At 32.8% G+C, this 12,618-nt stretch overlaps 1 protein-coding gene across 6 annotated transcripts in view; it reads right to left on the reverse strand.

Moving 5' to 3' along the window:
* The window catches only part of NSD (Nuclear receptor binding SET domain protein), a 136,619-nt gene extending 134,548 nt beyond the window's left edge, over positions 1-2,071 (reverse strand). For 3 of the 6 annotated variants that reach the window (XM_081734597.1, XM_081734595.1, XM_081734593.1), the window contains exon 1: positions 1,925-2,071. Coding sequence is in view for 1 of the 6 variants with exons in the window: in XM_081734599.1 (XP_081590725.1) it covers positions 1,305-1,330 (26 nt within the window). In the remaining 5 variants the exon portion in view is untranslated. Of the gene's footprint in view, positions 1-1,304; positions 1,770-1,924 lie in introns of those variants that run through there. The other 3 variants (XM_081734600.1, XM_081734594.1, XM_081734599.1) reach the window with 3 other exon arrangements.
* Between the last annotated feature and the right edge of the window lie 10,547 nt (positions 2,072-12,618).

Here is a 12,618-nt window from a genome sequence, read left to right on the forward strand (position 1 = left end):
ATCGCGAAACAATTGTAATTTTTCAACAAATATACCTGCCCCTTGAAGTTTACCTCTTGGAGGACAATAAGGTGGAAATCAGTAAGTAAATAATAATAATAATAATAATCTGCATGTAATTGTAAATGCACCTATAAAACACAAAGGCGAAGGGCATTAACTTAAAAAAAAAACTTTTAGTCTACTCATTATATTTTAGCACACGGAGTTTTAATCTGCACATGCAACTATTTTAATGGGGGTTTACATACAAAATCCCCTTAACATTATAGTGTTTTGGAATGGCATTTAGTACCTCCCCCAAATCCATCAACGTCTCCTCAGCCGGTAGTATGACTTATACTAAGCCGTTGTAAACGACCTCGTCTAGGGGGGGTACACCCACCATCGCTGACGCACTTCCTGCCCTGACTAGGTTAGATATCCTTCATGCTTTTAGGGCCACCTAACACAAGTTGGTGCGTATTTTATGAACTGCAGTTTTTGTGCCATACGTCTACTGTATTTATACTCATAACACAAATAACGAACCGTAATCACTACTAAGTGAACCAGAGTCAATACCAAATGTTTTGGAGTGAGACTAAATAATTCCTGTGTTTTGTGTTAATGACTGTCTCTCTGTATGATTTACTATAAGACGCTAGTAACATTTTACCTCTTAAAACTATCCTTCCATGAGTTTCAATTTTACTCGTAAAACTTCCGTTTTGTGGCCCCATTATCAATCTGCACAATCAGTTATACCATACTTGAGAGATTTTTTTTTTTTTTTTTTTTTTTTTTTTTTGTTATAGTTAAGGAGCCGTACTTCCCATTTAGGGAAGGACGAGAAACGCCATACTTTCAGGAATTATTCATTGACTATCTAGGATGTTAAAAAGTAGGTAATAGACTGAGTTCTTGCCCTTGTACTTAGGGTGTTTAGGTAGTGCAACAGTAAGATGTATCCTCGTGCACGGGAGATGAGAAGTAGCTGTTCTTAACTATTACCTTTTTTTTTACTAGTAACACATCTTCACATAAAAGTACACAAATATAATAGTGATTCTTTGATTATTAGCCTATTATATTTTATCGCTACTTTTCCAACTCTTTTAGGCAACAATACTACGTTGAACTAAATCATGTAAATACTAATAAAGATTTGACGAAAAAAAAAAATGATATACACAATATTACACGTACAAACCCTCGAGATGTAATGGTATAATATCCTAGAATATTATCTATTTCAACAATTACCCAAATTACCAAGTATCAATTTGTATCACAACAGAATCATGTACCAAAAATATACATACGCTTCGTCAAGTTGTGTTTCCTCCATGGTTAGAAAATATTTTCCTGCAGACACAATGGTAGTCTTATGAAAGCAGTATTTTACTCAGTGGCTGTAGCACTTCATTGATTTTTCGAAAATATGGATCGGTCCGTGTTCCATTTGATATAAGTTTTTAAGTACAGAAACATCATCTTGATATGCTTAGTGCTTTTCAAATAATACTCAAATACAAATATAGGCAGTAATACGTTTGTCCATTACGCAGCTCATAATACTCCACTGCTTGGTGCTAGCATTACTTTTTTATCCGTACCCTTTAAACCCAAGATTCAAAATTTCTGAGTTTTGATACTTTCACACAAATTACATTAATATAATGTCAGAAGATAATTGATAAGTTTCACATTAATACCATATTTACATTACATTCAGCATTCACCGTACGATCACGAACCGCTCACTCGCTATCTCCTGTTAAAATACACAGGCGACGGGAGTATCATCGTACCGTAACTGTATTATTCTTACCTTTCAGAATAAGCAGGGTGCTAGAACTTATAAAATTAGTACAAAATTTGGCCAATCGATTCATGATCCCTAAGATAAAATTCAGAAATGAAATTATATTATATTACTCACTTTTGCTTTTATAAAATCCATCAACAAATTCAATTCGTAAAACACATCCGTGGATGGAGAAGCCGCCGCTCTTCCCGCGTATTTTCCCCATTTCTATTGGTAGATTCAAACATCATTGACAGTGCGGAAACTGAAAATTTGGTTGCGTATGCTGAATTAATCTAATGAATATAAATCGTAAAATGCGTTAATGACGTTGACAAAGTAAACGAGCTTATAAACCATTTGTTACACTTTTGTATTTCTGACCATCACTTTTTTGTTGTATAACCTATTCCCATTGTACTACAGCCTAATTTCTTTGGGGATTTGTAAATATAAATAAATTCTATTTAAAAAAATGTTAATACTTATTTTTTTAAATCATAAATTAAATTGCACCTGAAGAGATTAAATATTAATCTGTTAACACAATAAATTAAATTATTATTTATTTATTTATTTTATGAATTTGTTGACAAGTATTAGAATAATTGTTGTCACATTTTTAAAATATAGGCCTCAAAATTTTAATTTTGAATAGCCAATCAGTAGTTATTTGAGTTTAGCGTCCCTTACAGCACCGAGGCTATATGAGACATGGATCTACAGCTTAACCAATTGAGCTCCCGCCGGGAATCGAACTGAGGTCTCCCGCCCTCAACATTAGTTTCTAAATTACCAAACGTAACTGCCACTGGCTCAAACTATAGTTAATCTTAGATATCATTATGATCAAACTGCATTGTACACAAAGAGAAAAATACTAAAATCGCAGTGCCCTTTCATGCATGACTTGTCACGTATCATAAGGCCGTAAGTTTATTTATTTATTTATTTCATTTTCCGCCGTAAGAACTTAGCGTTCATGGTTTCGTCAAGAGATACAGTTACTATTACAATTAATAATAATAATAATAATTACAAGAGAATTGCTACAAAGTGAATTTGACAGCATATTACAGTATGAAGATTGAAATTGAACTAGAGTATAATTAATTTCTGATCGCTATCGATGACCAAATATTTTAGTTTCGTTGTAGGCATTTGCTCTTAACTTGTCAAATTCCAAATGACGAGCCAAACTCGCGGATCTGAACACTGATGGTTTCCGAATTCGTGCTCTGAATTAGACTATAATTATTTGCATATTAGGTGGCTCCTGGCCCCGTGTTTCTTTAATTGTTGCGTATTTTTTTTTATTATAGGAACAATGAAATAATTATACAAGCATTGATTCTTTTTTCATTGTTGTATCCTTAATGTGATTGTAGGTTTCTACTTTTCTCTGTTTATAATTTTTATTTCTGTAATGAAATAAATTGAATAGAAAAAAAAAACGATGTAAATGAAAAATTGGATAGAAAAATGCGATGTGTATGTAATCATAATTTATTATCGAAGTGAGATATTTTTGCGACAAAAAACAGCATTGTGTTTCCTTCATGACACGAATTCTCTTTCGATTTCACGTATGACAAATCTCCCCTCGAAAACCCGACGTTTCTCTTTAGATGTCTTTTAGATTCTCAATAATACATATCAATCCGCTAAGTACCATACATCATATTACTGGCAGTGGTTTCATTCAAATAATTTAACGGCCGTCTCTATGATTATTTTTATTCAACAACGGTTATGTGCTTAATATAGTAAACTTAGTATTATTACTATATGACCATAATATTAGTATTATTATTTCCAATGATAATAGTAATAAAGACTATGGTTGTTATATAGCATCTTCATATTGATAGTTTTTCTAGAATTTACAATAATAGTACTAGAGAATTAGTATTATTATTTTTTTTCGGAAGAACTGGATCTAAAGTTGAAGGGACAATTTTAACAACTAGTTCCTGAAACTTGGGGAAATTTTAACAACCGTTTCGGGCAAACCGGTTGAATGACACCACTGATTTACTGGAAACGCCTTGGAGCCGATGACAAAGAGAGCATACAGTTATTTCAACATAGAATGTGAAAATAAAGCATCACAATGGATTTATGAAATACAAGACCTCAAATTCGTGGATCTACAACTTAACATGGGATCCGAACTACGTTAGCTTACGCCGGAAATCGAACCCGAGTCTTCCATGCCAAAAAAGCATACTCCAAGCATATATATTAGCCACGAGAGAGCTCTTTTATTTTTATGATTTCATTTCCACATAAAACACTAAAATTAATACATGGATAATATTGCTGAAGAAATTGGTTTACAAAACTTCAAAAATGTGGTGCAAATTTTAATTTGTTTCGCAAATTTATGTGCGCTACTTATTATATACCTATATCAGATGTTTTATAAATAGCAGTATGTGGCGTAGACCCTATGCAGCAGTATTACCTTGTATCGGCGAAAGATAAGATCAATTTTTGCAAGCATAGATAAACTTAAGTTGCTCTTAAGTTATGTTTTGCTATTTATTTCGTTATCTTGAGTTTAAAATGCATTGGTAAAATATAACTTCATGCAGAGTGATCTATTAAGACAGTGGTCTTCAAATTTATGAAGCTGCTGAGCTTCGGCCTACCGTTTTTAAATCCTACTGTGAGCTACCAACCAAAAGACCTACCAACTTCAAATATATATATATATATATATATATATATATATATATATATATATATATATATATATATATATATATATATATATATATATATATAACATTTGTTTATAGCCTATAAACTTTCATTTCAAGGTTAGCAAACCAGAGCGTTAAGAGTCTTCATCCTGGCGAAATTAAAATACCGCTAATTTTACAGTAATTATGTGATATCTTCAAATAGATAAAAGATAATTGAAGTATGGAGCAAGAGCGCCCTAGACAATATTATTTTGCCTGAGGTACCGTTATCACAAGTCATCTAGTGGCTTTCCGTTTTCAGCTGTTTAGAAACGCGAAAATAAATGCCGATTTTCAAAATGGCTCGAAATCGAAAACAGATAAGTGAGTCGTGATAACGGTTTCTCATGTAAAATAATATTGTCTAGGGTGCTCTTGTTCCACATTTCGATTATCTTTTATCTATTTGAAGATATCACATAATTACTGTAAAATTAGCGGTATTTTAATTTCGCCGGGATGAAGACTCTTAAGGCGATCTATCGAAAATGTCCCTGGGAGCTACTAGTAGCTCGCGATCGACCGTTTGGCAATCACTGTATTATGATGATGGTGCTGCAACGGAGCTCGGAGTCTATATGTATATCAAATTAACAATTAGCCCTCATATTCGTTCGCATGATGAATAGCCCTTGTTCAAAAGCTTGGCTACTATGGCTACATTCTCGCAATTATTAAGAGAGTTTTCATATTTCTGCTTTGGTGTGAAGTCCTTAATTTCATGTTTGTCTGATTGAATTCCATCAATGATTACAGACTTTCTCATAAATGATTAGCATTTAAAATAATAATAATAATAATAATAATAATAATAATAATAATAATAATAATAATAATAATAATAATAATAATAATAATAATAATAATAATGTACATGATGAGATATAATAAAATATAGTTTCCTACAGAAAGTAAACATAGTAAATATAAGCACATATCCCTAAAAAAAAAAGTAATTTGTAGCAATTACAGAAACTTCCACATGAACTCCATGCTTTTATTTTTTCAACTTTTTATGAAATATTCATTTATTTGTTTGCTTAGTGAAGTTTAGAACTCCTTTGCAGTAGTGAGGCTATATGAGACATGAGACTACAGTTATAAGATGCAATCCGAGCCACTGTAATGCGTTCAATGCTCTTCACCAGGAATCGAGCCCGGGACCCGTGCACCAAAGGCGCGCACGCTAGCCACTAGATTAGCGATGAAGGCTAGTAAATATACGTGTTTGTATTGTTATTCTCAACATTGCTAGTCAATATAAACATATTTGTGTGGCACTTATCGTAATGGGAAGTGTAACATAGTCGAACATTGAAATCTGACATTTCCAACTTAGGCATAATTTTATTATGTGTGTATCATATTAAATACAGCCATAGTTGCACTCTATTTTATTGAACTAAATGAAATCACTGAACAAAGTTGTGTTTATTTTAAAATAACTGTGTAACAGTTTCGTCAACTAACTTAATAGGCTATATTGGCTTTATCAGACACTGCTCAGTCCACAGTGTACAGTGTCTGATGAATACTTAGTTGGCCAGTTATTCTTATAAAATAAACTTGCTTTGTTTAGTGATTCGTATTTCTAGTGTAAGTTATTTAAGATACCAAAGCTGATATGAACCAGTTAGTTATTGAACAAATTCAACTCAATCCCATTTTTATTATTATTATTATTATTATTATTATTATTATTTTCACGTTTCTAAAAAGTGAGGCAGCACTGCCCCCTTTAGCTTTCCGCAAATTACACGTTAGTGTTCGGAAGCCTAAGTAAATGGAAGAATAACATAGCTATAGCTGTGTTTTAGGGATACCTACTTTTAACAATCCTGATTCAATGGGCATATAATATATGATGCATTGACAATCGTTCATTTCTGCGACGATAAACCCTTGGGTTTGTTTAAGTGTTCAATTAGCTACTTCTTGTGGCATTTTTCTTCTTTCTCTAAAAGGTATGAACAAATTTCCTCGTGGCTATACTTAGTCAATGTTTTCGCCTTTGGTAGGAAACTTTTTTTCTTGTTCTGTGAATGTCTGTATAAAAGAACGAAGTCATAGTAAAAGAAGGGGAGAGAAAATTTCGTATATTTATCGTCTGAGCTTCACTCACTATTGGAACGGCGTTTCTTCTGTGAGAAGCGTGTTTTCCCCTTCGCCAACGCTCTCTCAAGGTCACACAAGCGCAACGTAGTCAATATGGTGCTCGCGTAACGGGAAAAGAAAAAAAAATATTCTGACGCTATGGAAAACGAATGCTTTGGTTAACTCTCGTTAGGAGATAAAAATCCGTGATATGCTGTAAGTTCCGGACTAAGAATGGCGGAGGAATACAATTACTTCCTTCCGAAATAGACAATAGACTCTATGTATTAATAATACACGAGCTATGGTTCAACGATTTTGTAGAATAGTCCCAACAGAACAAAAAATACGGTCAACGCATGCTTATGTGGTTTGGCTTAATACACGAAACATGGTCAGGGTGAAAAGATTTCTAAACAGATAAAAGATTTTCAAAATTTTCGTGTTTGGAAGGATTCCGTTAAAAAAAAAAAAAAGTTTGATCTTAAAATGGGAATATTTTTATATGAATTTTTTTTTACAGAAATAACAATTCGTATAAACAATAAAAATAACTAACTCCTCGAAAAAAAAAAGCAATCCATATTGCTCCTACAATAGTATATATACAGGGTTATCATAAACTTGAGAACTCAAACTGGGACAGTCGTTAAAATATCCGCTTTATAAATTTGCAGCTACTGGACAATGAGAAAAATCATGTAACGAACAAAAATGTGTGCATAAGCTGCAATGTACTTTCATTTAAATTAGAGATATTGAAAACAGAAAACAAACTAACATTATGAAAACATTTACGTGTTCCAGTGTCCAGTACTTGTTTCAACATTATTGTCATCAACGTGTATTCACAAAAGGACGGCTCAGTAAAAAATGAGATCCCAATTGTCAGTATTATCATCACCACAACAGTAGATATTTACTACTAATAAGTAGTAACCTTAAAATAGATGCTGCACATATAAAATAAAATAAAGTCGGTAGTAACGAATGTTCTGGGACACAGGAATAGTGAACTCAAAACTGGTAATAACCCCGGACAACCGGGACGTATTAACCCGAAGTGTGTGTATATAGTGATTGTCATAAATATTGGTCCACCTCTGATTTATTAATTATTTCCTTTTAATGTTTTATATATTCCACCATAATGTATAGTCAACAACAACAAAAATGCCTCAATACAAGACAATTCTTCTTGAAAACAATATAGCATAACTCAAATTTTGACTCAAATTCATAAATAAAACATAGCACAACTTTATAATCAGCATGCTGTCCAATTCCTTATATAACGTTGGCTTCAAATATGTAATTAATTCCAACAACCTCAATGTGCTTGTCCCTCAAATATATCCCATGAAAAAGTTTCGGAGGTAAGTACAGGCGATTGTAGTGTTACTTTAAAACTTGAAAGTAGTTGTTGAACAACCAGTTCATCAAAAGTCACGATTTGTGCCTCCAATCAATATCTTCATTGAATGTCAAACTCTTTCATCGGTCATCTGATTTATTTCTGTAACTTGTCTTTCAAGATGATCAAATAGTTTAATTTCTTAATCGTATTATCAATTAATAAAATTATTTTTCCATTTGCACTCAATGAAATAAATGCTCATGCCTTTTCTTTATAACTACTTCCCAATCTTTAGTACGTTTACACTGTGCTATATTTTCTTCCCATCGGAACAAAAATGTTAAAACTGAATTAGCCTAATGAAAAGAAACAAAACATCCTCTACCAATGTAATCAATTCTTTCTTGTTGAATTTTATGAAAACCCAAGCCTTTCGTTCAACGTTGCTAATGTACGGTGTCTTTTTAGCGCTCCTAGTGCAGAACAAATTCCTTTCCTGGATATTTCTTCCAATTTCAGTAACCATTTTCTTTCAAAAAAAAAAAAAAATCTATGACAATTCTGCTGCAATTTTCTGGACATTTACTTTAAAATTTTATATAACCTTTCTAATTATGCAGCGATTTCAGTTTTATTAGTCAGACTGTTTGACAAATTGATTCTATTCTGTTCTAATTTTCGAATCCTTTTCTATTCTCACGACCTTTATTTAATATGCATTGGAAACAATAGAGAAGGAAAGTTTAATAAAAGAAGGTGGAGTTTCGGTAGAAGATGGAAAAACATCGCTTTACAGATGATACGGCTCTTATTAAAGAATCTGAATCGGAAGCTATAAGAAGAAGGGTGATGAATATGAAGTAAAAATAAATTTTGATAGAAGAGAAAAAGAAAAACAAACTAGTAGGCAGAGTGAAGATGGCTGTAGTAACTATAGACGTAGACAGGAGAAACTTGAACAAGTGAACTTAGATGGTACTATAAATTGTGATCTAAAATGTAAAAAGAAATTGAAAGCAAGAATAGGAATGAAGTCTTTATTAAGAAGGAAAGGATTTTCCGTGTCACTGAACAGTGAACTGGGAAAAAGACGTTTTTCATGTGGAATATTGTTCTATAGGAACAGAAACTTCTTTGTTGTGACGAAATGACGAAGAGATACTAAAATGTTGGTATGGTGAAGAATAGATAAAATGAACTGGCCTGGGTGAACAGAAAAATATGAGGTAGCTTTAGGAATGTTAGTGTAGGAAAGAGCAACAAGGAAATAATTAAAAATAGGAAGATTTTTTTTCAGAATATTGCTTAAGAAAGTATATTACGAAATAGAAAGCATAGTGGAAGGAAAACAAGGGAAATGAAGAGTTCAATTGATGGATGATATAAATTGGATAACCTGTTCATCAAGATAAAGAAGTTAACTGAGGACAAAAATGAGACTCTTTAATTAGTGGCAAGTGAACTGTGATAGAGATGACAGAATACTTATGATAACAAACCCCTCAACTAGTCCTACGCAATTGGGCGCTTCCTCTGAGGGAAGAACGTAGAGTGAAAGTACTTGAGAACAAGATCCTAAGACGAATATACGGTCCCAAGAAGAACAGGAATGGGGAATGGGGAATGGCGGAAACTTCATAGTTAGGAACTACATAATTTATATCATTTACCAAACATTGTTAGGGTCATCAAATGTAGGAGGCTTAGGTGGGCAGGTCATGAGCCAGAATGGAAGAAAGTAGAAACACTTTCAAAGTTCTAATTGGAAGTCCAATCTGAAAAAGACCATTAGAAAGACGTAGGTGCAGATTTGGAGGACAACATTAAGATATCTAGCAGAAATAGGAACACAAAGATGGATCCAGTTGGCTAAGGACAGAATTCAATAGAGAGCTTTTGTGAACGCGACATTGAACCTCCGGCTTCCATAGCTCATAGAGTTAGTTAGATCCTACGCAACACTATTTTTTTTTCAAGAGACAAAACAAATGTAAATTCCTCACTAGTTTTATATGCAATAAGTTTGGTTGAGTATTATTTACGAACAATGAATATTGATTGTCTTCTGACTCCAAAAATAAATATACAATAATTATTCAACGCCTATAATTTGTGTCCTTACGAAATTAAGCCTTAAAAGTAACGACTCTAGAGGACAGTCATGTCGGTAAAAATTGCTACAATCTAACGGGAGAAAATGTACGAAAATGTACTTGATGTTTAAATGTAACTTTCTTAAGTAGGGGAGACCGGGGTAATAAGAGACACGACCAAAAAATACCCTAAATATCAAATCAAAATTATAAAAGAAGTAATGCAACGTCAATACCTTCACTTTCCTACCCCAATCGTATTTATGAACTAATGTGAGTTTTTTTAATTGTTGTCACACTATGAAAAAATACCTTCATATTGAACTTACCATGGAAGTTCGTGACTGTTTTAAAATAAAATTTTATTGTGAAAAGTGAGTTAGAAGTGTGGAAATGACTGTTACGTGACTTTGTAACTAAGATTATGAAGATTGATGTGAAATTTTGAAAATTGTTGAAACATTGCATTTCAGGTCAATTAAGGACATGCCTCTTATTACACCATTTAGAAATTTGGAAGCGGTAATAAGAGACAGCTGCCTCTTATTACCCCAGTTCAAATTTATGTTTATTTAGCGTGTGTGACAAGTGTAACCTGCTATTTTCTGTATATAGAAAGTAAATAGGAAAATTCCTACTTTGGCAATCCAGTCGGAGTCTGTGTATAGATAGAGACAGTGAAGAATATGCTTTGGATCAACTAATTTCATCATCATCCGTGAAAGTTTCCAGAAGAAATTGCTCCAACTAGGGATAATCTTACTTAGAAGTGTAATACGCTGTGTACTACGAGCTTAACTGGTATGTTGGGAGGGTTATTGCTTTCCCAGATGAAGGGCTATGCAAGATTAAATTTTAAAAAAATAATAAAAAAAAAAAGTGGTTTCAACTGGCCTGCGCATGATGACATTCAGACAGTGCCATCCAGATTTGTGTTTTATGGGTCTATCAAACTGAGGGAAATATGCCATTCCAGATTTCCAGAGGACAGCTTCGTTTATAGCAAACTGAGAAAGGGACTTCTGAAACCAAAACAGAAAGATTAAATATGACTCTTGTTCTTTTGTTCTTTTGGTAGGCCTAGGTATTCGTAGGACTATTCTTAATATTTGTTAAACTCATGTATATTAGCCAACAGTGCTTTTTGGCCTATGCATTATTCCTATGTTTGTTTAAGTGGTCCAATCTAAGATAATTAACAGGTCCTACCTGTCATAATTATGTTACACTAAAGTTTAAATTACATTTATGAGGTTTTTAAGTGTTAACTTCAAGTTTACATAGGCTAGTATAACATTTCCAAACTCTTTAGTACATTTTTCATACGTTCGTTCGACTGTACATCGTAAAAGGTTTAATATTCACTTTCATGTTTTTCGAAAATGTAGTTTTACATACATTTTACATAAAATTTGGTCAACAATAGATTGACGATATTTTTGTGTTCTTTTCTTGTATGATTACAATCTATTATCTGTTTCAGTCCCTTTAAGTTAGCTAAAACTATTTTTCAAATGCGGTGTTTTTTCTTCATTGAGAATTTAGGCATTTTTAAAATTCATTTTCGACATTCTCCAGAACATTTCTTGTCAGCATTCTGATTTATTTGGTAGTGTTAGTTTTATCCATGGTGTATCTAGATTCCATAAAACTCAACTATGCTTTGTTTCAATAGTTTTTGATATTTAATACTTAGGCAAATAAATTTTAAGAACGAACTACTGAATTTCATTTTTTAAATCTTGATATTTCGGGAACATATGTACATATTTCAGATCAGAAAAAAAGTAAATTGTTCAGAATTGTCTAAAGATGTTTCTTAAGAGCCCTACTCAATTTCTATTCTATGTGTGTGAGCAGTGAGAGCCCTGTCTCTTATTAGACCTTAGGGGTAATAAGAGACACTGACTTTAACAAAATCTTCCTTTTCTTCTGGCACGAAAAATTAACTGGAAAAATGTGTTAGTACATCGGCAGGTTTCAATTTTTTTAGTACAAATCACATATATTTTTTTCTAGTTCCTACAGAAATTAATGCAAGTGCTAGATTTTTTTTGTTTCCTATTACCCCGTTTGTCACTTATTACTCCAGCCTCCCCTACTTCATAAGTCTTCTCCCTTAGCTTCTAAGGATGAAATTGTAATGTGACATCTCTCGAGCCACCACTGAGCTTAAATTAAGTAATATGCCATTGGTCATCGTAGGTTTGAGCTCTAACAAATGTCAAATAGTCAGAATCTTTAACTAAATGGTTCATATTAAATAACTATATATAACTTAAACTAGAAATACAAATTACTAAACAAATCAATGTTTATTTTAAAATACATAATAACTGTGTAACAGTTTCGCCAACTAACTGAACATGTTGGCTTCATCAGACACTGTAACTTGTAACTTGTTTGTTATTGTAACAGTTTCGCCAGCCGCTGTAAAAGTTTCGCCAACTAACTGAACATATTGCCTTCATCAGACACTGCTCAGCTCACAAAGTCCAGTGTCCAGTGTCTGATGAAGCCAATATGTTCAGTTAG

This window comes from Thermobia domestica, chromosome 12, assembly GCF_964235325.1.
Source record: "Thermobia domestica chromosome 12, izTheDome1.hap1.1, whole genome shotgun sequence".
NCBI lineage: Eukaryota > Metazoa > Arthropoda > Insecta > Zygentoma > Lepismatidae > Thermobia > Thermobia domestica.